Source organism: Excalfactoria chinensis, chromosome 1, assembly GCF_039878825.1.
Source record: "Excalfactoria chinensis isolate bCotChi1 chromosome 1, bCotChi1.hap2, whole genome shotgun sequence".
Classification (NCBI taxonomy): Eukaryota; Metazoa; Chordata; class Aves; order Galliformes; family Phasianidae; genus Excalfactoria; species Excalfactoria chinensis.
In genome coordinates, this window is record NC_092825.1 from 182,426,162 (window position 1) to 182,452,919 (window position 26,758).

At 48.7% G+C, this 26,758-nt stretch overlaps 1 protein-coding gene across 3 annotated transcripts in view; it reads left to right on the top strand.

Annotated features, from left to right (window-relative positions):
* The window catches only part of FAM168A (family with sequence similarity 168 member A), a 117,524-nt gene that overhangs the window by 83,905 nt on the left and 6,861 nt on the right, over positions 1-26,758 (top strand). For all 3 annotated transcript variants that reach the window (XM_072327028.1, XM_072327029.1, XM_072327030.1), the window contains 2 exons: positions 14,887-14,967; positions 23,154-23,279. In XM_072327028.1, the coding sequence (XP_072183129.1) occupies positions 14,887-14,967; positions 23,154-23,279 (207 nt within the window). The remainder of the gene's footprint in view (positions 1-14,886; positions 14,968-23,153; positions 23,280-26,758) is intronic.

Consider the following 26,758-nt stretch of genomic DNA (forward strand, 5'->3'; position numbering starts at 1 on the left):
GTGATTCTTTATTCTCCCCTGGTTGGAAGACGCGATGAGCTGCAAGCCCTCTCTTGTTGCTCTTTGGATTCACAATTCCCCAAAGATAAAGCAGTATTAGGAGCAGCCCCCAGTTTTCTCCTGAAAGTAATTTCTGATTTCCATATTAATCAAACATAGCTTTACCTTCGTACGGCCCTAATCCTAGCGACAACACGGAAAGAAGATTGCATTCTGTAGGTGTCAGAAAAGCAATTAAGATTTGCGCACAAGAATCGAGAGGGGGAGGATTGTCACCTCTGCACTTTCTGTGAGCTGAGAAGGGGGATGCCCTGACCTCAAATTGTTTCTCACCAAGTCCTTTCCTTTTCAAGATGCGGGGCAGGAAGGTCTTTAGTGTTTGCAGGTCAACGTTGCGGCATTTGGGCAGATGGAGAGAGTGATGTGTGATGAGCAGGGAGGCTGTGGATGCCCCATCCCTGCAGGCATTCAAGGCCAGGCTGGATGTGGCTCTGGGCAGCCTGGGCTGCTGGTTGGTGACCCTGCACACAGCAGGGGGTTGGAGCTGGATGAGCACTGTGGGCCTTTGCAACCCAGGCCATTCTAGGATTCTATGTTTTGGGGGGTGAGGAGTGGCTCTGAAGGGTGCTGAATTTGCAGGGAGGGATACGTGCCTATTAATAGTTGTGTGTGCTGAGAGATGTGCCTTGATCTTTGCTGATGAGCTAAGGAAGCGAGCATCATGGCAGCATGAGGAATGGATGGAAGCAGGAGGAGGCTGCGATGGTCAAACTGGTGCAAAAGGGCTCATTGTGGCAATGGCAGCACGAGGTGTTCAATGGTGCTGAGCAATGAGGATTTGGAGGTTTGGGTACAGTGTGAGGATTCTATCTGCCAGGACCCAACCATTTGGGTTCATGCAGGGCATCCTGTGGACAAGTTGTGGACTGGTGAGGCACAGAGCTGGTATTTCCATTTGCACATGGGTGTTAAGTTATCCAAGATAAAAGTTTAGGAGCTGAGGAGGAGGAAAGGCAAGGATAGAGTCATGGAAATGGTGAGCTTGAAAGTGACAAAGAAATACAGATCCGTGTATTACTGCAATATGTAAACGTGTGGATGTGTCTTCTTGGGGTTGGGCTGTTGTCCTTGGTCATCAAGACAGAGAAGTTCCCCACAGCTCTTCTCACACACATCTTCTTGTTCTCTATTTTTTATGCTGTTGGAGTTTACACACTGAACTCATCCTGGATCTCTTGTAGCCCATGACATGACAAAGCACCTCTGGTATTATTCTGTAATTATGGAACCCTTTGATTTACTTTAGAGGACATATGTAAGTAGTCTCTGAAATGTGAACATGTAACACATGGTCATGTACACGATAATTTTCATTCTGTTATGTTTCTGACATTAAGTAGAGCCAGTGTGCACCCAAAGGCTGTTCGTGTGCCTGGTGAGGTTGTGCTGTGCCGTTCCATGGCTCCATAATTTAGGTTAATTGGAACAAAAATCTCCTTTTTGCACCAGATATTCTGCTATAAAGCTTTGCTTCCGATTTTCGGGTCATTAAAAGCATCTTTAATTGTGACTGATGGAGCCCTTCGGAAATCTATTTTAGATTAAAACTCTTAAGGTATTACGCGTTTAGTCTATTTTTGAAAGGGAGAAAAATCTCCTGCATAAAGAGATGATTGTCTTCCTGCTTATTTCATTGTACTTTGGCAGGAGGTCGCTCGGGGGAAGCGTTAAAACTCACTCAACCAGAGCTGTGACAGTGACAAACCGGCCGTGGGTCTTTGCTTCTCCTTGACATTTGCGAGTCAGCCAGTGGAGCTGGATGGGCTGGATGGGCTTCATGGATCTTTACGAGCATCCTTGCCTTGGAGCCACGTTACAGGGTGGACTTTGCATTTCACAGCCAGGGTGTGAAGGACGATTTGCACACAGGTTTTGACCTTACAGCTCCCAAAGGCTCTTGGGCAGCCAAAGCCAGGCAGTCCCTCCTGCTGTACCCAGACAGAAGTGCTGGAGTTGCCCTGAAGATGCCAAGAGCACTGGGTTGGTCATTGGAGGGAAGTAGTTTAGCAATGCCAGAAATGCATAAATCCACACAAAGGTGTGCATCAAACTGGCAGATAGATGGCTCTTTACACCTCATTGTTTCCCTTGCTCCATTTCAAGGCTGCAGACAACAAGGGGAATACAACATCAACAAGTTGAGGGGGTGCAGACAGTGATGGATTCACATCCCTCAGTGCCGCATCTCCATGGTTACTGAACACCTCCAGGGACGTTGACCTTCCCACTCCCTTGTCATCCCATTTCACTGCCTGTCCATGAAGCATTCCTCCCTAATGTCCAATCTAAGCCTTCCTAAGTGTAGCAATGAGCCAACACCAGCGTGATTTCCAAAATGACATTGTTGGAAGCCACAGGTCAGAGGGAGATGGGGCCAAACACAGCTGCTATGTCTGATTTTTAGCAAGGCATCTCCCTATGGCTTGTTCTGCTGTGGGATGAATGACCCGGTTGACATTGATCTAATAGTAACAAAGATGGCATTTACACCGAGTTTCCTCTTAAACCATCCTGGGATTTATAGCATTATTGCTTTTCCAGCCAAAAAGCTGCTTGATGAAGTTCCCAATGATTCTAGAAGGGACTCTGTTCTGAATTTCTTTGCTGTTGATCATTTTAGTTTTGAAAACCATTCTCAGAGTCCCCGGCATCCTTTATGTTCACTGAATCCCCGGGTGGATGAATAAGTTTCACCATTTCCTTAACTTTAAACTTGGAGTAGAGAGAAAAATACCATTTCAAGTTTGAGAATTCTCATTTTTACACCAAAAAGAACATATTTTTTTTTGGCCGTCCCATGGATGAGCTCATGTAGACACTGATAACGGTTCTCTTAGATGTTTTCCAGTACAGGGACGGTGCTGGGAATCTCCAGATGGATCCTCAATGTCCATTTTGAATTCCAAGGGCTCCTGCTAACATCCACTGCGTTTTGGATCTCAGGGCTTTGCTCAGTGCTTTAATGTCTCCTTTGATCTGGGGACGAAAGCTTGGATTGGACTCATAGCTGCTATGAGGAGACAGGGGCAGCGTATTTGTGTTCCACCTAGAAAATGAAGCTATTATCCAGTTTTCCCAACCATTGCTCGCTGCAAGGAGATATTGCAGGGAGATGGTGACCCAGTGTGAATTAATTGCAACGCATTGATTTTGCACTTGTAAATCTACAGAAGTTCATTAGCATTGAACCAGGCTGCACGAGCACTGGCTGCCCAGGATCCCGACGTTGTTTGACCGAGCTGTAGCCTGCAGAACCCAAAAGGAAGGGGTCACCAAGCACATCCAGGATGTCATCAAGCACGTCCAACGTGTCATCAAGCACATCCAAGATGTCACCAACCATAGTGCCTCTCACTCATTAGCTTTGCTAATGAACACCAGCTCTAAATATTGCCTCTGCTGCTCATCCCTCTGAAAGTACATCAAGCAAGAATGGTTCCAAACCAGGGGATGGCCACCAGCAGAGCCAGACCTCCTGCATCCTGTGCTAGAATCATTAAGGTTGGAAGAGACCACTAAGACCATCCAGTCCAACCATCAAGCCATGCCCACCATGCCGTGTTGGTCCTGCTGGGACATCACCTTGATGACCCTCATGCCCTATCTCCTCTTGCCCCACCAGCAGCCTCACTGCCCATTGCCACATTTCAGCCCCACTCCATCCTTATCATTGCAAGCCAGCTAATCTGCTTCATGTAGCAGCTCCTGCACTCTGGGACCCTGCATCCAACATCGTGCATCACCATAGAACCCCATGAAAGCCAGGAGAAGCACGGTGTGTGAACCCATAAAGGCAGTTGAGAAACAAGGAAGGGTCACCTTGTATTTTATGCCATGTCTTCTTTGCAGATAGCTTTGAAAACAGCCGTATTAAAAGCAAAGTGTGTGCTGTGTATTCTCCCTCCCACTAGCGTAGAATCCTCAAGGTTGGAATAGACCACGAAGGTCATCTTAGATACGCTAAGGACAAAGCAGAGGTTGAAGGGGCAGCCTCTGGGTTGCAGGGACAGTGAGGATCCTTGGGAAAAATGACCTCATGGAGGAGTGGGGTGAGGTGGGGCTGAAGGGCTTTAAGGTCCCTTCCTGGGAGACCTCATTGTGGGCATCCAGTACTGGAAGGGAGAGTATAAACAGGAGGGGGAACGGCTGTTTGTGAGGGTGGGCAGTGATAGGACAAGGGGGAATGGCTTTAAAGTGAGACAGGGCAGGTTTAGGTTGGATCTGAGGAGGAAGTTTTTCCCCCAGAGGGTGGTGACGCACTGGAACAGGTTGCCCAAGGAGGCTGTGGATGCCCCATCCCTGCAGGCATTCAAGGCCAGGCTGGATGTGGCTCTGGGCAGCCTGGGCTGCTGGTTGGTGACCCTGCACATAGCAGGGGGTTGGAGCTGGATGAGCACTGTGGGCCTTTGCAACCCAGGCTATTCTAGGACTCTGTGATTCTAGGCCTGCTGATGAGGTCCCAGGCATGCATTGGGAAGTGCTGCACCTCCTCCCTGCCATCTCCAGCTGAGAAATCCCTTAAGAAGTGCTTTGCGCTTCATCTTTACTCCTACCCTCCATCTCCCACACCAACAACCCACTGGAGCTCCCTCACTACTTTGTGCATCTTCAGTGCCACACGTGAAGGTCTGAGGGCTGCAGTCTCCTGATTTCAGCCAAGCAAACAAGCACTGGGCTGATCCCTGAGCCCTTAGGACCTCTGTTTGGTGGCTTCTCCCAGCCCAACTTGTGCCTTGCATCTTGTAGGTGTGCTGTGATGGAGGGGATGCTCCTCCAGAGATGCATCTCTACCATTGCCATCCATCCAACGTTCCTGCAGTTGCCCATTGATCTGCATGAGATGTTGCAGCTGAGTGACACCACGCCAGGTTTGGGATATTCCAAACAAGCCTGACTGCCTCAACGTGTCAGAAACAAACAGAAACGGAGCTGCCACAAATCTGTCTCATTGCAAACAAAGAGAGCGCACCTCAACCGTAAAATGTAATCTACTTAATTAGCTGTAATTGGTTTTCCAAGTCGGGCCGTCAGAGAAATCATTGTTTCATGGCAAGGCAGTGGAAATGGCACTTTGCTAACACGTCCCTGGGCTGTTCTCCCCGGGCTGTGGGTTCTGATGGAGGTCTCCTGGTGGAGGATGAAATCCGTACAGTTCTGTTGTTGCAGGACCTCGTTTTCTCAACACTGCAGTGGAGCTTTGCCAGTTGAAATGTTATGTATTCTGTGCTCCCCTCCAGCACGATTTCAGTCTCGTCTCCTGGCCCCAATACACGCGAGAGACCCATTTATGCCTTTTAACACCCAAAAACTGGTTTTGCTAATGTTCCGCGTGCGCTCCATCTGCTGCTGATGTGGTCGTGGAGAGCTGACCTATCTGAGAGCACTTGGCTGAGTTGGGCCACGTCCAAATGTCCAAAATACCATATGGGGGTTTTAATTACAACTTAAAAATGGAATATCTACATGAAGGTCATGGCGAACCCTAAACTGGAGTTCAGCTCATGCTTGGCCTCTTCTTGCAAACTCAAAGTATTTTCACTTCTATCCGTGCACAGAGATGGGAGCCATCCTCAGGGGAAGGGGCGTGAGGTGGGGGTGAGGGAAAGGCTGACCCTTGTGAGTTCCTTCCAGCTGGTGATATTCTATGGTTCTGTGATCCTATAAACCTGAAGATCCTGCCCATTTTGTTTCCATAACGTTATAATTGCCTATTAGAAGAATTAATTGCAATAGCAAGTCCGCTGTCCCCAGAGACCGTGGGTAAGTGTGTAAATCCAATGAAATCAGGAGGGTGATGCCAGTGCCAGAAGAGTAGAGAGAGGAAGCACAACACTGCTCATGCATTAGGAGAGACTTAAATGCAACTCAATGACTGGGCATTTCTTGTTGCCTTCATCCTTGGGTCATGATGCCCAAAGCCAACTGGGCAGCCTGCAGTACTGCTCTGAAGGCAGAATCACAGAGTCACAGAGTCATTAAGGGTGGGAAAGACCTCTCAGATCCAACTCCAACCCATTCCCTCCATGACCACTAAACCAGTCCCAGCCGAGCTGATTAATGAAGGTTACTTGAGTAAGAAAAGCTCCAAGTATTGTGTGGCCACATTGGTGGCTGTCTGCCCATCCCTCTTGTCCAAGGAGGTTCCTTGTAAGATTTTGGATGAAGGTTGCTGCTTCTCTTTCTGGCCGCTACGTTGGGCTCTGCCAATGGACCAGGTCCCATGGGGTCATGGAATCAAAGAATGGTTTGAGTTGGAAAGGACCCTTAAAGGTCACCTGGTCCTGGCGGACTGGTATCGTGGGATGGGGATGGCTCCAGCAGTGTGGCACGAACAGAGGTGGGATGCCATGGGCAGACAGACACACACTCAGACAAAGAAATACGTACTCAGCATTCAGCACGGAAGTAACGATTCCATTAAAGATGCATGATCGAGCTTGCTTGGCATGACCCACGTCACGTCTGTAAGCAAGCAAGAGCAAAAGGCGTTTTCTGCTGGTGGAGGGAGCAGATGTGGCTCTGAATACTCACGGGAAGCAAAGTTTTTCAAAGGGAAAAGAAAGGCAACACAGTCCCTTTTCTGACCACAACCTGACTTGAATTTGTCACTCTGGATCTGGATCTGTACAGTTGCAGAAGGCAGGCTGTCCTTCACCTTGTAGTTCAGTGCACCCAAGGCTGAATGAAAGCTTCTGTAGTTCAAGAGAAGACATGAAGAGGAGAAGACATGATAGAAGAGAATTCCACCAAGAGACAAGTAATAATGGGTAACAATACATGATTAATTGTGAACAATAATAAGTAGATGTTACAAATGCAATATCTAGTGCAGTAACTTCCCAGGCTGCAGATATCTGGATGCTTCAGGAGCACTGGAGGGAATCACAAACATTTCATCTTTCTTAATCTCCTCCCCAGGCATTTTAGATGTAGTTTGGGCCACTGTAAGAGGCAAGATAGGGACAAGACAGACCTTTGGTCTGGTCCAGTACAAGCGCTCGTATGTGCTGTGTCCTGGTCTTGGTAGTCAGGCTGGGTGGGCTCTGAGCATTGATGGAGCTTTGGGGGTCTCTGTTCATTACAAGGAATGGGACAGGTGGCCTTTAAGGGTCCCTTCCAACTCAAACCATTCTGTGATCCCATGCTATTTGCCTTCCGCATGCTGGGAATCTAGAGGATGGAGTAAATAGCAGCAAGGAGCATTAATACTGCCTGACCTAAGCAGTTCTCAAACCTTTCTTTCCTATAGAGACTTGTCTAAACACAAGGAGGGGATATGACACATGTCTCGTGCCCAGAAGTTATATTGATCGACAGTCTGTCAAGTTCTGTCGCTGTGCTTTATTTATAGAATGTGACTTCAACCATCAAACTGCCTTACTGATATTTTCAGACAGTTGCTGTTGGTTTTCAAGATGAGTTTTGCTCATACGGAAGCTTCCTGAACCCAGTTGGCTGCTGTGAGCCCTGGGAGGTTTCTGGCTATTGTTTTGTCTATTCTTAGCATCATAGAAGCATTCAGAATGGAAAAGAGCTCTGAGATCATCAAGTCCAGCCATCAACCAGCATAGGTGGGCACGGCTGGGAAGCCAACGGAGATGGATGTGAAATGGGACTGGAAGTGGGAATTACTTTGTTTGACTCAGTAGCTTGAAGATAAACTGGACCTTATGAAATCACTAATGCTGAGCAAACTGCTCCGAGTGGCCCTTGGGATGCAGACAACACCAAAGCACGAGGGCAGCCCTTGAGCAGCTGTCATCATCAGTTACCATGTTTAAATGCAGCATTTCATGAAAAGTCTTCCATTTTTCATAGGATCAGATGGCATCATTGACAGCCTTCTGCGATAACGAGGGTGAGATGCGGCTCTCCAGCCCTGTGATAATGTATCCCATACCCAATTTCAACTGGAGCACACAGTCTGACTGCTGGTCTATACTGATATCCAGCAGAAGTGCCGTGCGTGCCTTTACAGTCCCCATGAAGATTGTCTTTGCGTGGCCATTAATAACGAGTGAGAAATAAGTAGCTGCCTATACATATGTATATATATAAAGGGACCCATTGGCTGGAAAAGGAACAAAATGTGAAAGGTCTGCAGGAAAATGTGTACATTATCAGCTGCTAGAGCTAACCTTTCTTAAAACAGTTGTCTGATGAGCGCGTAGAGTTCGTTATTTGACTGCTCTGCTCTTGGGCTGATGAGGCTTGAAGGGGTGGCACTTCTTCATGGGAGTGAATGTATTTATTATCCTCGGAGACTTGAGAAGCGCTGGGTTCTCAACCATCCATTAACTTGCTCTTCAGAACAGTCCCACCTTTGCTTTCATCTTTCCCTCTATTTTTATATCCATTTATCGTGAGTGGGCTGGAGTGGCTCTATGGTGGGGCGGTGAGTGATGGGATGGGAACAGGGGATGAGCTGCACGATGAATGTGGGATGATCCATGCCATGTGAACCCAGCCTGGGCTCACCGCTGCACCGTGGGACACGTGCATGTTGTGATGCTCATCCATTCAGCTGCAGAACCATTCTGTGTTGAAGGAAAAGGTTGTGCCGTCCTTCTGAGCGGGCGCCATCGAAGCAGGAGTCACTCAGATTCTTGTAATTTAAAATGTTAAGCATAAAATAGGATGGAAATCAGCTTAGTTGGGCTCCTGCTCCTTCCCCCTGAGGTGCAGATGCGTCTGGAGTTATGTTTGGTTTGGAAGGATCGTAAACTATGGACTGTGAGTTTAGAGCTGTAAGAGGGGTTTCAGGACAATGGATGCACCTTTCAAAGTACAAGAAGCCAAACTGAGCCTCGGGGTAAAAGACATGGAAGGGATGAGGCAAGTCTTGATATTTCAGTGTTGAATTTGGCCTTCGTTTTGAATTTGAGTTCTTGCTGATGGATGATAACAGCTTGAAACGCCATGACAGTCGGATACGGCCATTGGATCATTTCTGTAGTGGCTGGGTGGACATAAAGCTGTTGAAGAGCATCCAAAGAAGAGCTGAAGGGATGGGGAAGGGCCTGAAGGGTGAAATGTGTCAGGAGTGGCTCAGATCTTTTGGTTTGCTTGGCCCAGAGCAGAGGCTGAGGGGAGGCTCATGATGGACTACAGCGCTCCATGGCCCTAGAGATCCTTGTGGCCCTACAGCGCTCATGGCCCTACAGCTTCTTATGGCCCTATAGCCCCTCATGGCCCTACAGTGCTCATAGTCCTAAAGCTCTCATGGCCCTACAGCCCCTCATGGCCTGCATCCACCCTTTGGCAGCCCCAAGCTGCCGGAGTTAAGGAGCATTTGAACAGTCTCATCAGACATAGGGTTTGGGGGCATCCTTTCAGGCCAGGGAAGTTCATAGAATGGCAGAACAAATTTTGTTTAGGTCTCTGCTGCTCATCATTGCCAACATGCTGTAGCACTTTGTCTCTAGAGACGTGATTCCCAGTGCAGAATTAATTCACAGATGCCCTTATCAGATACTTTCAATCATCACATAATTAGCTGAATTCTTTTTGCTGTCACTGCTACCAGCAATCAGCACTGAGGAGCGTTGCTGCAGGACTTGGAGCTGCATGAGGAAGCCAACATAGAGTTTGCTGTCTTATTTCTTGACTATGTGGTCATTTAATCCCTTGGTCATTCATTGGCTCTTGTGACAGTGCTGCAAGTGTCCGAACAGCAGCGTGGGGCCCTGATGATGGTGCTTCAATGGGTTGAAGTGTAGTTTATTCAGTCCTGCACTTAGATAAGGGACTTCATCATCTGTCCCTGTAAGGATTGCTCGTCCAGCTCCAACCCCCTGCTATGTGCAGGGTCACCAACCAGCAGCCCAGGCTGCCCAGAGCCACATCCAGCCTGGCCTTGAATTGCCTGCAGGGATGGGGCATCCACAGCCTCCTTGGGCAATGCAGTGCCATGAGCCTTGTATCACTTCTTGAGGATTTCTAGGAGAAAAGAGCAGAGGGGAATATTTTGTCTTGCAAATGAATTTGGGCTGCTCATAGCGATTGAAGCCATAATCAGATAACAGCCAACGGAATCCATTCTTGGGAAATTAAATGGCACATTGTGCAAATCAGCATTCTAAGCGACAATTAATTCAGCTGGTCATCAGTGGAACAGGGACCTGGCTGTCTGCGCTCCCAAGCTGAAGAGAAGCAAACTGCATTTCCACCCTTTTTTTCCAAGAGATTCAGGCAGATGTAAGACCTGCTGAGACCCAGCACGAGCCGGGTTTAGTGCTGCACTGGCTGCTCTGTTACTCAGATGCTCCTGACAGCTCTGCTTTTGATCTGTAGCTGCAAACAGAGCCGTACGCTGCGTGATGCTGCAGTGGATGGGCTGCATGGATGCAGCCAGATCCATTTCAGAAGGATTTTGGTATGAGACAGCCAGGTCAATTCAGCATAACGTAGTCAGGTCATTTCTTAAGTATCCTCAGTGTTTTGTCTTCTCCAGTTTTCAGTGCCTTTAGTGCCTCCTTATTTTGTGTGAGCTTCTTGATTTTCTATCCTGTAACTTGTATGGCCTCGTCAAGCCTAGATGGAGTCACCAGGGGTTGGACAAGAGGGACCCAGGAGTCCCTTCCAGCCTCAACCATTCTGTGAGGTAAAGGTCTGTAGTGTGATTTCAGGGATAAACCACTTCCAGTCAGGGATAAACCATCCCAAAGGCAGAAAGGAGGGAAAGATTTGTCTTAAAGGGTGGTGGGAGGTGGTGGAGTCGCCATCCCAGGAGGTGTTGGCTGTGTCACATTGGGTGACGTGGTCTGGAGAGCTCACAGCCATGGGTTGATGGTTGGACTGGATGATCCCATTGGTCTTTGCAACCTTAAAGATTCGATGATTCTGTGAAAAACCCCATCCAGACATTTCTTACACACCGTGCTGACGTGACCCATGCTGGGAAGACAACCCAACTGCACGTAGGCAGTAAAATATATAGCTGGAAATATAAGCAGACTGCTTTGCTATGAGTGCTCCGAGCGCAGTCATGAAGGATCCTGGGCCAAACAAAGCTGTTGTTTAAAATCATTTGAAGGTTCTTTGGGCCACACTTTCTTAATTTATCTCCTGAATTCATTTCGGAGTACATCTCCTAAAGGTGGGTGCACATTAAGCATTGGGAGTGGGTAGCTGGGGATTACAGCCTAAAAGGTGAATCAGAAGCATCATTGCCCCAAAGCGGATAGAGCAGAGCTGGCAGTAATCCTTTAGAAACATTCAGAAATGCATGAAAAATTAAAGACTGCTTTAAAATACACGCCTGGTGCTGCCCTGGGCTCTGCACAGTTATTGCATCTTCATTTTCAAACCGGTTCAGTTCGTGCTGCTCAGATCTGCAGGGCTGCATCCTCCTTTGGGAGAGCGCTGGATGAGCGCTGGGTTTCTTACTGCTATTGATTGTGGAGATGGTATTAAATTAAAATAAAGCAAGAAAACAACTCCTGATTTCGTCTTCGAGGGATCCAATAAATGTCTTTCAACATGTCCTCATCTGATTTTCTTTGCTTCCACGTTGTTATTGCAGCAAGGCCCTGAGCTCCAGCAGAGCCGAGGTCCCATTGCAAATAGAAACCAAAGGATGTTTTCCATCCTTGACATTTTCCTATCTCCATCCTCAGCGCCCCATGGAGATGCTCAGAACTCAACACGAGGGATGCGATTTTTCCTGCTTGCCATTGTTTTTGCAGATTGAAGGTGAAGAGATAAGGCCAGCAGGGGGCAGGGACTTGGTTTGGCCATGGGGCAGATGGAGCAGCTACAGCTTTGGCTTTTTGAGGAGGTCAGTTTATGACCATTTGGGGGCTGGATGGAGAGGAGTCAACAAACATCAGTCATTTACAGCTCAAAAAGCAGATAAAAAACACGGAGCAATTTTTGAGCCAAACTCACTTCCCCTCACCCAACGAGCCACATGGTTGTGCTTCTTTCTTATCTCTGAGTACATCCAGAAAGAGGAGCACTTCTCACTTGTTTCCCTGCCCCTCTCCCACCCCTTTGGAAGAGGAAAGTGTTCGTGGTGGAGGTCAGCACTTAGCAGAGGTTGTGGGAGATAGAGTGGGGCTGGTTGAGTCTCTTCATATCTGATGCCGTGGAAGTTCCCCTGCTGAAATCTGGAAATGCCCATAGGTTTCATTCAAAACAACAGAAGATCCCACAGGAGATGGGGCACCGTCCTACTGAGCAGAAGCAAAACCCAGAAGACAGAAAGAAGGCGAGTGAACTCACGGTGTCTCCATCTGCCTGAAATAACCGTACAGGCTTTGAGTAGTTGAGTGTCTGGAAAAGATGACTCAAAACCACATCTTTCCTGCTCAGGGCCCTAAAGGAAGGTGGTCTGATTTATTTTAGGCTTGTTTTTCACGTATAAACCTCAGGTTGAAAGCATGGGTTCATGGGTTCCTCTGTTGGGTTTCAGGACTTGTTTAGGGGATCAACCACCGAGTAAGGAGTAGAGAGTTGGTGCCCCAGGAGGCTGTTGCCCATCATCCAGGTACCATCCGCAGCACATTTATCAACCCTCATGGTGCTGATGTAAGTTCTTTGTCATTAAGGCTCTGCTTGCAATCACTGGATCTGCAGATAACTTCCCGAGGAGCTTTTTGATTGCAGAAGGACAATATATTCCCAAATACACCGACAACGTAGCTTTATGTAGCCTCTAAAAAGAGAAACGTTACACCGCTGCTTATCCAGCATTAACCACAGCAATTTTTAATTAACCTGATTTAGAAGCCAAATATATCACTGATGAAAATGAGAGGGTAGAACATGCCGTCATTTATTCCAGTACAGTGGTCACGATTGTTGGATTAGGATTTATTCAAATGAACTTCACTGCACTGCTGCAGCAGTCGGCTGCGTGCCGGGGGGAGGAGAGGCTGCTCAGAAGGGAGGAAAGACTCATTCTGGCTCTTATTTAATAAAGTAAAAGAGATGAGGTGTGAACTGATTGCTCATTCCCTCTTTCCCATCGTTGCTGGCCACCAGCAGACAGCAGCAGCTGAGCTTGGTGAGGAAGGATGCCGGAGGTTCTTTTTGTCTGCCGATAGATCAGCAATGCTGGGGGGTGAAGGCCAGGGAACAGTAGAGATAACCAGGGGCAACGGTGGTGCTGGGAGGCACAGCAAAAGGAGTACAATAAAACAGAAGGGAGAGGAAAGTGGGAAAGGGAAGAGTAGAAAAGAGTAAAGTACAGTAGAGTGGAATGGAGTAAATTCGTGTGGAGTAGAATGGAGTGGAATAGAGAAGAGCAGAGTAGAATGGAGAAGGTTTGAGTAGAGTGGAGTAGAATAGAGAAGAGTAAGAGTAGAACGTAGAAGATTTGGGCAGAGAAGAGTAGAATGGAGTAGAGTAGAATAGAGTGGAGTGGAGTGGGGTGGAGTGGAATAGAGAAGAGTGGAATAGGATAGAGTGGAGTAGGTTTGAGTAGAGTAGAGTAGAGTGGAGTGGAGAATAGTGGTGTGGAGTAAAGAAGAGCAGAGTGGAGTAGAGAAGAGTGAAGTGCAATGGCATGAAGTTGAGTAGAACAGAATGGATTGGAGTGGAATGGAATGGAATGGAATGGAATGGAATGGAATGGAATGGAATGGAATGGAATGGAATGGAATGGAATGGAATGGAATGGAAAGCCAAGTGATGTAGGAGGGAGTGCAGGTAAATGTGTCCCATTCAGTCCCACTCAGAGGGATTTATGCAGAAACAGGTGAAAAGGGACGGAGCTGTTCTGAGTGTCACCATTGGTTTGTAAAACTTTCAGCCAAGGGAAGTAGTGCAATAAGCCAGAGCAAAGTCAAGGAGACTGAGATATATAGAGTGTCATCTGTGGTTTGCATTGAAACCAAGAACTTCTAATAAAGAAGAGGATGGGTGGATGATTCTTGAACCACGTGCGGCTGCATGTTGGGACTGTACTGTTTTTGCCTTGGTATTCCAGTTGGTTTTGGCACCAGTGAGTGCAGTCCTCTCCATAAACTCTTGTTTCCCCTTGGCTCTTCCAGTTTGGCTGGTTTTGTCTTCTCCCCCTGGGGATGCATGTCCACAGTGCGTGGTGGTGGTTTGCAGTCTGGCTCTTCAGGTGCCTGTGATTCCAGCTCACCAAACCTTCACATAGCCCAGATGATTTTCCTTTCTGAACTCCCTCTGACCAATCCGACTGAAGATGATGGAAATTGAAGATGCTCTGTAACCTCCTCTAAAGTGCCCATTAAAACCTCACGTGTTACACGGCATCTTCAGATGGTCTGAGCTGCCTCGCGTGTTCCTTCCAGGTGGCTTGGCAAGTAATGGGGTCCCTCTTCAGGATGGCAGCTGTGCAGTGATGGGTGAATACAAGGGCTGGCATGTTTTTGTCCTTTAGCAAGAAGCTGCGGTTGATGGAAGCACTGAGTGGAAGCATTGGGAATTATTCACTTAATGCCCTTCAGGGTTAGCTAACTGCCTAACTTAGTGTTTGGTAAGTGACACATGAAGCTACTGCAGCCAAGGAAAACCTTTAGAATACAGCTGTGCCTCTGGTTTCTCTTAGATGAATGCTGCATTCAGTGCATGTAATTCCTTGGTAGCTTTCTTCAGAGCACGTTGAATGTGCCCGTATCCTACATTCTGGTCATTGTCCTGATTTTCAAGGGGAATAAAGGTTAAATATTGATGATGTCACATAAATCTGTGGAACACGTTCCTCATCCTTCCTTGTCCTGGCCAACTGAGAATATTCACCTCCCATCTATGCTGTTGGCTCACGCGGATGGTTTCTTCCTTTCCATGGATGCTGTCCTATTTTCTCTCACCTCAGTTGGAAACCTCATTTCTCCCTTTTTCTCATTGCAGGTTACCCAACGGGATACCCCACGGCTGCCCCAGCCTACAACCCAAACATGTATCCAACCAGTAGCCCTGGCTACGCACCAGGTAAAATGACTTCCCTCCTCCCCATGCTTATCATTCCTTCCTTTCATGTAATAGATGGAGAAATTTCACAAACTGTGTCCTGTTTGGTGTCTTTATTGCCCATACCATTTTCCCTTTCTGTCCTGTGGTGCTGGCAGACGCTGGTCTGTCCTGGTGTCCTATTGTCCTGCTGTTTTTTGCCCAGCTCCTGCCCTTCACATCACCCTAATCTGGCTCTTCCAAAGCTGGAGCAAGTTCTGTCCAGCCAATCTCAACTACTATCCCACATTGGTATTCCAAGGTATATCAGCCACACTCTTCTAAAATCTCTTTTTCCTTTGGCTTTCCTAAATCGAGCAGTTCTGTTTCCTGCTGTGGGGACATATTCATCATCTTCCCCCTCCCAGCTTTCTATGAAAGCTCAGCTCATCTCAGTCCTTTGTTCCCCTTTCCACCACTCCCCATCTGCCTCTGGGAAACCTTATTTGCAGGTACAAATTCCGCTCCATCCTCACCCTGATGACCCAGATGTGTCTCCTGCCAGTCTCCTCCATCTATCCATCCCAGCTGGGATTTCACCCATTCCACCACACGCTGTGCTTTGTTCCATTGTAGCTGACAAAAGAGATCTTCATTTTGCAGACCGCATGCTCTTTTGCAGCCTTCTTTTCCAGTCCCTCTGCTGGCCATGCTGACAGGTAACAGGCTGATCTGGGTTAGCCCAGCTTCTTCACTGGAACTCCATGCTATCCCTGACCTTGACAAAATCCCCCCCATCCATCTGGAGAGCTGATACAACAGTAATATTCCCACTCCACCGCTTTAACTATGCCATCATCTCTCTCTTTGCCTTATTCTTGCTCATTGCAAGTGCAGTTTGCATGTCTCCATTTGCCCAGACTATTTCCCATTCCATTTATTCTCTCTTGGTTGGTGTCCAGAGCCTCATTGCTGTTTGACTCATCAAGCCCAGCCACCAACCTGTCCTGCTGAGTGCCATCACTGCACCACGTCCCTCAGTGTCACGTCCACACATCAAGGGCAGATAGCGACAAGACAAGGGGGAATGGTTTTAAACTAAAAGAGGGGAGATTTAGGTCAGATGTGAAGATGAAATTCTTTACCTAAAGGGTGGTGAGACCCAGAGCTGGGGATGCCCATCCCTGTGGGTGCCCATCACCATGGATGGGGCTGTGTGTATCTGGGGTCCCTGTCCTTGGAGTGCTGGGATTGAGTGGCCTTTAAGGTCCTTTCTAGCCCAAAACCAGCCTGGGATCCACTGATCTCTGAAATACCTCCAGGGGTGTCACCAAATCACAGGGTTCAGGCTGGGAAGGACCTTTACAAGACCCCTTTGCATGGATCTGCACAACCTCCTGGCAGACCTGCCCATGAAAACTCCAGGAGGATTTGGGTTAATCAAAAGCTTACTGAAGTGGTTTAGGAATTGGGACTAATTTCATTATGCCACGGTCCTTTTAACATGAAAACAATCAATACATTAATAGTAGAGATCTCTGTGAAGCACACACACTTCCCTGAGTGCGACGGAGCCAATACTGCACTCCACAGCTCAGTTGAGAGAAGGCGATGCTCGACGTGTTCAGTGAGGCCTTCAAGCCTCTAAAAACCTATTAACCTCATCTTAATTACAGCAGAAGCTAACGAGATGCTCTGCTTAATGAGGGATACCTGAGCTGCCCTGCTGAATAAACCACTTGCTTTTTAATCCGTTTGGTTGCAAAGCTGGAGACTGTGATGTACGTTATTCTTTTTTGGAGCTGAAGACTTCTCTTAGGCTCCCATTCAGGAAATCACAGAATCACAAAGACCTTTGAGACCCCCAAATAGAACACACTGGCCCGGAGATTGTGAAAACACGAGTGTATGGAGGGCAGCAGTGTGTGCAGAGCAGGCTAAATGCAGCGTGTTTACCTTTCCAAACAAGTCTGGAAAAACAGAAGGTGACTGCACTGAGTGGTGAGAAGTCAAACTGGAGGCTTTGTTGTCGCCATGGGTTTGCTCAGATCCCAAATATAAGTCGTTATAGACACAAATAGCAAGCAGCGGTGGAGCAAAGTGAATAGCTTCTTGTTCCTTGAGACTGAATCATAGAATGATAGACTCGCAGAATCACCAAGGTTGGAAAAGACTTCCAAGATCATCCTGTCATATTGGTGATGTACCACCAATATTTTCCCATTAAACCATGTTCCTTAGTACAACATCTAAATGTTTCATGGGTATAAGACTGCAGTTCAAGGAGGTTGCCTCCTCTCCTCCCCTTCCCTTCCCTTCCCTTCCCTTCCCTTCCCTTCCCTTCCCTTCCCTTCCCTTCCCTTCCCTTCCCTTCCCTTCCCTTCCCTTCCCTTCCCTTCCCTTCCCTTCCCTTCCCTTCCCTTCCCTTCCCTTCCCTTCCCTTCCCTTCCCTTCCCTTCCCTTCCCTTCCCTTCCCTTCCCTTCCCTTCCCTTCCCTTCCTTACCCTTCCCTTCCCTACCCTACCCTACCCTACCCTACCCTACCCTACCCTACCCTACCCTACCCTACCCTACCCTACCCTACCCTACCCTCGCCTCCCCTTCCTTCTTCTCCCCTCCATTTTCTTTCCCTTTTCTCTCATCCAAGCACCTGATGGAGCTGTAGGTGCCCCTGTTCATTGCAGGGAGTGGGACCAGATGGCCTTAAGGGGTCCTTTCCAACTCAGATCATTCTGTGATTCTATGAACCCCAGTAGTCACTGAGGACAAAGAGAAGCATTTGGGCATTTGTCCTATCTGTCTTTGGGGACAGACTGCTGGGGTGTCTTGTCTGTCCAATGGGGAGAGCTTTGGATGGATCCTGCCTGTCCTTTTTGCTCGCAAGAAACAGGAACCCAAAGTGATATGTAGGAGCACTCTCAAATAGCTCTGGTTCAGTAAAGATGCCTTCACGGAAGACATTAAATATGATGCTTTGTGGGATTGCTTTTTCAGCATAGATTATTGCTAAATAGCAGGAATAGGGTGAGAAATGGGACCTGCTCAATATGAGAAAGTGTTTTGGTAATGTCCTGGGTAGGATAAACTGAAGGATAAACTTCCTTCTCCTGAGCAAATGAGCTGCTTGAACCCACAACTAAAATAATACAGGAGTATCTGTGACAGATCGGATGGAGAAAAAACAGGGCAACAAGGAAGTGTCCTGGAGGCCATTATGTCCCCAAGGACGTCCAGGAGCAGAGAGTTGTGCTGAAGGTTCTCCAAGTCACTGGTATTTGGGAATGGGATGGGGACAGAGGGGACTTCCTCCCCAGTGGGCTCAGCGGGGCCGGGAGGAATGTGGGGAGAGTTGAGCATCCCCTGCTGCCAGAGCGGCGCTCTCCTCCCCAAAAATGGGATCAGCCTTCAGAAATGGCCTCGCCATTGTCCGCTGTGGAATAAGCTGCTCCAAACTTTGTTAGTCTGTGGCTTTCATAAGGACAAAACCACGGAGGCTTTGATTTCTCCTACCTTTGTCCCAGCAGCCCGGGCTGTGGGTGTTCTCTCTTTCATTACAAACACTTAGCCTCCCCCTTGCTTTGATTCTGGCTGTATTTTATGGCTGCAATCCTTTGCAGCAGGCAGTTCTGCCGATTAATTAAGGCTCGGGTTACTGATTTATTTTATTATTAAGCACTGCAAATAATCGATCGTCTGTTGCCTTGGATTTGCATGATGTGAAAGGGGAAGTGAAAGCCCGGTCTGTCTCCTTTGTGCCACTCAGCCTTTTGTCCCCCTCCCCTCTCTCCCATCTGAAGAGCATTCCTAATCTCTGCAGACTTTCTTTCTCTGCTCATTTTTTGTCACCCATCTCCGGATCTCTTTGTTACGCGGCTCAGTGCTCAATCAGAAGAGCCTTGGCGGCTTTCTCAATGTTTAAACTTCATTTTAAGAATACTTGTAATAGTTTCGAGAGTAGGAAGATCCTGAAGCCCAAAAAGCTGCCAGGCCATTTTCCAAGAAGAACAAAAATCTTCCAGTGCCTAACGATGCGTGAACACAGCATGGCCAAGCATTGCCTTGCCTAGGAAATGGCAAAGGTCAGAACCAGCACTCCTCCAGCCAGCTCTGCGCAGAGCTGTCCTCCACGTAAACACCCTTGAGTTCAACACAGTTTAGCATCATGAAATCACTGAGTGATTCATTCAGGCTGGAAAAGACCTCTAAGATTCCCAACCCATCCCAAGCACAGATTCAGATTGGGCAGAGAATGGCTTGATAGCAGCCCTGAGGAGAAGGATTTTGGGGTGTTGCTGGATGAGAAACTGGCCAGGCTGGATGGGGCTGTGAGCAACCTGGGCTAACGGTGTCCCTTCCTACAGCAGGGGGTTGGGTCTGGGTGATGCTCAAAGTCCCTTCCAACCCAAACCATTCTGTGATTCCATGGTTCTATCCCACCATGCCCACTGACCACATCCATCAGTGTCACGTGTTCACAGTTCAGGATCCCCTCCAAGGGTGGTGACCCCACCACCTCCATGGGCAGAACATTCCCCATTGAAGAGATTGAGGTTAGTCCCATAGGGATGATGGATGCTGTCATGGACTCTGCTGTGCATGGATCAGCAGTGTGGGGCAAGGCTTGCTCAGAGCATGAGTTCCACTTCCAACCCCACAAAGACCATATCTCCCAGCCTTATCTCTCATAGAGAAGGCTACAGTCCTGGTTTGGACCTTTCTGAAATGTAGAAGCCTGAAAATACGGCGTAGACAACTTTGGAAGACAGGCACAGGCTCAGCACCTTCCCATATCCACCCATAGATGGAAAAATGACCTAAAGGAGAAAATTAAGAATATTTCAGAGGCAACTGATGCAAAATCAGCTCTAAGAAAGGTTCCATCAGTGTGTACATTGTGAGGTGGGCAACGTTCTCATCTGTGTTAAATGAAAGGGAGTCCAGGCGATGCTGTGGTGCAGTGGCTGAGTTAAAACCAGTCATCTGTGTCAGTACAAAGAGCATTCTCTCAAATTGAATCAACTGCTGTCATCCAGGAGGCTGGAAATAACACAGCCACAGAAACGAACCTGCCGTCAGGGTTCACACACCGCCCATCAGACACGTTGGGATCAGAGGGGATCAGCTTTCCTTTTAACATCTGCAGTTCTGAAAGCATCCAACTCGTTGGCAATGAATTTTCAAGCAATTTGAGAGATGTTGAGCCCTTTGCAGGCCCTCTGCAGAGATGCTCCCAGCAGAACTGCTGCTCCCGAGTGCATCCCCTCGGCCAGCAAGGCGCTGCCATTCAGACCTGGGTGGCGGATGTTTGAGTTGGCCAGAATCCTTTAGGAACACGTAAAGCACTCATCACAAAACCAAGTTTAATCTACTTGGATCTCTGAGACTCTTTCTGTAGGTCAACCATGCAAATGTGCCCCTTGATGCTGTTTAGAAGAGAGATTTTGAGGGGTGGGAGAGCATCCTCTGCTTGTGGCTTATGAGTCTTCAAGTGCTCCTCAAGTACCATCTGCTTGCACCATCTATGTCCGCCATGTACCCATGTGACGGTCACCAACACCAAGCTGGACGCCAGCAGTGTTTGGTGCCTGTTGTTGAACTCATGGTTCCCATGAAAACCACATCAAGACATTGGGATCCACGTGGAAAATAAAGGATTTAGCACTCTAGACTTCTGAGTGCCCCATGTGGAGACCTGGGGATGGCTTTGGGAAGGGCTGGAGTCCCACAGACCCTCCAGATCCAACACCAGCAGGGACAGGATTGGAAGTGACAGGAACTGGTCTTGATTGCTTAAGGACCGCTTCCTCCAAGGTCAACATGAGAACATTTGTAAGAGGATGAAATCAGGCAAAGCTGGGAGGAGATCTGCATGGATGAGCAAGGAGCTCATGGGGCAATTCATGGGGAAGAAGAAAGCCTATGGAATGTGAAGAAGGGATTTGGCCACTTGGGAGGAATATAGGAATGCTGTCAGGGCCTACAGGGATGCCGCAAGAAAGGCTGGAGCCCACCTGGAATTAAATCTGATGAGGGTAGTCAAGGGCAACAAAAAAGACTTCTTTAGGTGTGTCTTAAAGGAGGACAGGGGGAAATGCGGGTCTGCTGCTGGATGTGGACACCGAGAGGGTGGGCTTTCTGAATGCCTTCTTTGCTTCAGTCTTTAGTGATAAAAGTGCCCCTTGAGAATCCCAGACACTGGAGTTAAAAGAGAGGGTTTGGGGAGAGGAAGACTTCCCGTTGGTCAAGTTAGACCTGGTCAGAGATTGTCTAGGCAAACATGATGCACCCAAATCCACGGGACCTGATGGGATGCGCCCATATGTGCTGAGTTGGCAGAAGTGATTTTCAGGCCGCCCTCTGTCATCTTTGAGAGGTCATGGAGAACAGGAGAGGTGCCTGAAGACTGAAGGATAGCCAACATCATACTGCTCTTCAAAAGGGCAAGAAGGATCCGGGCCACTGCAGGCAGCCAGTCTCACCTCCATCCCTGGGGAGGTGATGGAACAGCTTATTCTGGATGCCATCTCTAAGGCTTTGGAGGAGAAAAAGGTTATCAGGAGTAGTCAGTGTGGATTCACCAAGAGGAAATCACGCTCAACCAACCTGGCGCCTTCTATGGCTGGATAGATGGGGGGACAGTACTGAAATAATTCGTTTCAAGCTTGTCAAACTGAGCAGCTAAAATCATTGTGTGCTGTGGAGACACGAGACATGCCAGTTTTAAGGACAAGAACAGTAATGTATGTCTCCATTAAGCCGGTCCCTTCCTAGGCAGTCTGCCGTCCTGCCTTGCCTGCCTTGTTTCAGCTCTCCTCATCAGTGCCTGCTTTTCATTTTGCTGAAAGTAGGGCACGCACTTTTCGCTTTCACTGTGCCCATTAATAATGCAGCAGAGAATAATGCTCTGTGTCCATTGCTGCCGTGCCTGCACTGAGCAGAATGGATGTTTCTAGCAGCAGCCCAGGAAGTGGGGGCTCGGTGGGGTTGTGCTGTGGCATAGGATGGGGGCTGTGAGCCCTCTGTGCTGCTGCATCCTCCCTGGATCCAACATAGAGAGAGGAAGTGGTTGGGGAAGGGTCTCATCAGTCTTGGATGTGTGGCCAAGTGGTGAAAGTGAATCTGATTTTGAATGTTAAGAGCTGTTGGTCATGGAATAATTGAGGTTGGATGAGACCACTGAGGTCATCGAGTCCAACCATGGACCCATCACACTGTGCCCACGTCAGTCTGTAAGGCCAAGCAGGATCGTTCCCTTGGGTTTCATCCCCTCTGCTGTGTGTAGGCAGAGCTGACGTAGTTCTGTGGCTCCATGGGGGGCTGAGTGCAAAGAGCTTGGCTGCTGAGCCAGCTGTTAGAATAGCTCCATAGTTTCAGAAGAAAAAATGGACAGGAAAATACCTGTTAAGCCTTTCCTAGAGGCAGCAGCTCTGCTAGGGCTCTGCTTTCACCATAGATGTGCTTTCACCTTAAGTGTAATGGCAGCCCTTGCATCGTAGAGTGGTAGAATATCCCAAGAATGCAGAGAAAACTACCCCAAACCATGCTTCTACCTGCTCTCCTTCCAGAGCTTCCAAAGACCCCATTGATGGGGTGGGATGCTCTGTACCCACCACACGGGGCTAGAATGCAAATAAAATGCCTTGTACCCCTCTCACTGGGATTTCCAGCTAGGAAACATGAGGGACAGCTGTTCCTTGTCCCCATGCATGGGGACCCACCCAATGCTCTGCATTGCAGCTTGTGTTGCCTTGTTTCAATGCTTCTTATGCACATAGACTCTACGGCAGATCTGTTGGCTGGAAGTCATGATTCAGTATGTGCTTATTGCATCAGAGCACTAAATGCGGCCATGAGTCCGTAGAGATGTCCCCAGGGATGTCCTCAAAGCCACCCGTGTTGGCTGTGTAGGTCTTCAGACGGGTCTCTTGGCTCAGGAGAGTGGTCGCTTCTGTGGGGTTTAATGAGGAGGGGATGGGTTTTATGGAGGAGGTGATGAGTTCGGTGCACAAACCATCCCACCATGGGATGCCCCAGTACGGAATTCCTACATGATGAGTTCGGTGCACAAACCATCCCACCATGGGATACCCCAGTATGGAATTCCTACACGTACTTGTCCCTAAAAGAGGGGAAAAAAGGGATCAGGGCAGCAAAGTGGTTCCAGTGGGTCATGAATTGGGGTGGCTGTGTCTTTCTTGCTCTAACGTTTCTCTTCTTTCTCACTCAAGCTACACTTCTGATGAAGCAAGCCTGGCCACAGACCTCCTCCTCCTGTGCCACAGAGGGCACCTTCCACCTCCCAGTGGACACTGGGACCGAGAACAGAACCTACCAAGCTTCTTCTGCAGCATTCAGTAAATAAACCTTTTCTTCTGGGGTTTTTCTCAGTTGTTTTGTGCTGGAGGGGTTTAGTTTTGATGTTAAGTGACCCTCTGCAAGGCTGCAGAGTGTCCCGCGTGGGTGAAGTACCCATCACAGGGTGTCTGCTCTCATACCAAGAGGAGGTTTGAATGTTGGGAAGACTTGAAAAGGGGTGTCCCTGTCATTCTGTGTAGCAGGGGTTGGAACCCCAATGTGGGACGTGGGCTCTGCATCCTAATTTCAGTGTCCAAATGGTGAGTTTTTGGAAAGTCTCAGCACGTAACTGGTAGAAGATCAGGTGTCACTCAGCAGTTTTCCCTTGCAGTTCAGCTCATGCCTGGATGTGATTTTTCTCCCTGTTGTGCTGCTGCAGTTGAGATTCCTCCCCTTGAAACCAAGGGGGACAAGAGCTGAGCCTGCGGGTACCGTGGTAGGAAAGGATTTGGGGCAAAAGTGTGGGATGAGGGAGGTGATGAGGAGCCTTGGTGGCAATGATGGAAGCAATGGGGTTGGGTGAGCAAAGGGGTGAGGGCAGGAAGCAAGGAGTTGGGGTGGAAATGGGTAAATGGGGAACTACAGCTCCTCATGGTGCTGCAACCCCTCATGGCCCTACAGCTCTTCATGGCCCTACAGCTCCTCATTGTCCTACAGCTCCTCATGGCCCTACAGCTCCTCATTGTCCTACAGCTCCTCATTGCCCTACAGCTCCTCATGGCCCTACAGTTCCTCATTGTCCTACAGCTCTTCATGGCCCTACAGCTCCTCATTGTCCTACAGCTCCTCATGGCCCTACAGCTCCTCACTGTCCTACAGCTCCTCATGACCCTACAGCTCCTCATTGCCCTACAGCCCTTTATGGCCTTCCAGTTCCTTCATTTCTGTTAGCTTGGAGCAGAAGCCGATCCCTGCCCCTACCACAACCTTCTTTCGGGAGCTGTAGGGCCATGAGGTCTCCCCTGAGCTCCTCTGCTCCACACTGACCTACCCCATTTCTCTCAGCCATTCCCATAGCACTGTGCTCCAGACCTTTAGAGCTTTCCATGGGCGTCATCAGCAAAGCATCCCATTCTGCAGTTGTGCTCCTGGGGTGAATGGTGCCAAACTCAGCACAGAGCTTTCATCCCCACCTCCTCCCATTTCCCATCACCCTTAGGTTAACAATCTGTGCAATGCAGTGTGATTCTGTACTGTGGGATCCGTGGGCCTGAGATTTCTGGGGTGGTGTGAGGGATTTAATCAGCAATTTTAATAGGAGCTGGAGCTCCTATTGCTTCCTATTGCTTTTTATTAAAATCCCAGCCCTCGGTGGAACCACGGCATGGGCTGGGTGAACTCCTAATCCTCCTAAGGCATTAGGTTGTGATAATTAGGCTTTAAAATTAGCTGTCAGACACGCGTTTGTAAGAGGAGCACAAATCAGTGTGTGACATTAAAACTTGGCTGTGAGCTGCTTTTACCCGCAAACCAGTGCAGATTGCTCACTTATTTCCCCCCTTGATTTATAAATGAGGAAGGTTGCGTCTGTCTGGGCTGTTGTGTTTAACACCTTTTGTAATAGGGCAGTTAAATTGTCTGTGATTCAGCACTGGGGAAACTGCAGCAAGGTCCAGTGTCTGCATTTGTAGTGGGCTGAGGGGTGGCCTTATGTTCCTACAGCTCCTTGTGGTCCTACAGCTCCTCATGATGTTCCTACAGCTCCTCGTGGTGTCCCTACAACTCCTCATGGCCCTACAAATCCTCATGGCCCAACATTTCCTCATGGCCTTGCAGTCCCTCATGTCCCTACAACTCTTCATGGCCCTACAGCTCCTCATGGCCCTACGGCTCCTTATGGTCCATCAGTTCCTCATGTCCCTACAGCCCCTCATGGCCCTACAGCTTCTCATGGCCCTACAATTCCTTCTGGCCTTATATCTCCTCATGGTGGCTCTACAGCTCCTTGTGGTGTCCCTACAGCTCCTTGTGGTGTCCCTACAGCCCCTCATGGCCCTGCAGATTCTCATGGCCCTACAGCTCCACATGATGTCCCTACAGCTCCTCATGTCCATACAGTTCCTTATGGCCCTACAGTCCCTCATGACCCTACAACTCCTCATGTCTCTACAGCTCCTTATGGTGTCCCTACAGCTCCTCATGACCCTCCAGCCCCTCATGGTGGCCCTACAGCTCCTTGTTGCCCTACAGCTCCATGATGACCCTACCACAGAATGGAGTTCTCCCCATGGACCCTCCAGCACACTGAGGCTCCAGCACAGGGATCCCCGTATCTATTCCATCTCTGTTCTGCGCTCTGCCATGAGTCCCAGGAAGGGAATCAGACCCTTTCTGTATAGTCAATACTTTTATTCCCAATCTGCAGCATATCAGAAGGCAACAAGATGCTGTTCACAGTCCCTGGAAAGCGCCTTGTTATCTTCATGCTGTGTATTAGTAAACTTGAAATCTTGTCCTTTGTTAATTGATGCCTTGAGCGCTGATGGAGTAAATGGGTTCGTTATGTCTGAGTGTTGGGATGTGAGCTGCTGAGTCTTGAACTTCTCCATCCTACTCAGTGTTTGGGGCCAATGGGCCCCGTCTGCCCTCAAAGAAGACTTAAAGCACAGCTTTAAGAATTCTTGAGCATTTTCCCTCAGTTTAGCACTGAAGAATCATCGAATCATAGAGTCACCAAGGTTGGGAAAGACCTCCAAGATCATGCAGTCCAGCCAACCCAACCCCAGCCCATCCCTACCGACCATGTTCCCAAGTGACGCCCCAGATGACTGGAGGAAGGGTCACGTCATTCCCATATACAAGAAGGGGAGCAGGGAGGACCCAGGGAACTACAGGCCGGTGAGTCTCACGTCCCTGCCTGGGAAGATCATGGAACAGATCCTGCTGGACGACATGCTGGATCACATGAGGAATGAGCGTGTGATACGAGACAGCCAGCATGGCTTCTCCAAGGGAAGGTCATGCTTAACCAATCTTGTGGCCTTCTATGATGGAGTGACGGCATTGGTTGACAAAGGGAAGGCGACCGATGTCATTTACCTGGATCTGAGCAAGGCCTTTGACATGGTCCCCCACCACATCCTCATCTCCAAATTGGAGGCATGTGGATTTGATGGGTGGACAACTCGATGGATAAGCAATTGGTTGAAAGGTCGCAGACAGAGGGTGGTGGTCAATGGCTCTATGTCCAGCTGGAGGCCGGTAATATGCCATGTCCCTCAAGGGTCTGTCTTGGGATTGGTGCTCTTTAACATCTTTATCAATGACATTGATGATGGAATCGAGTGCACCCTCAGCCAGTTTGCTGACGACACCAAGCTGAGCGGTGCGGTTGATACAGAGGGAGGAAGGGATGCCATCCAGAGGGACCTCGACAGGCTTGAAAGGTGGGCCTGGGTGAACCTAATGAGGTTCAACACGGCAAAGTGTCCAGGTATGGAGCCCTCAGTACAAGAAAGACATGGAGCTGTTGGAAAGG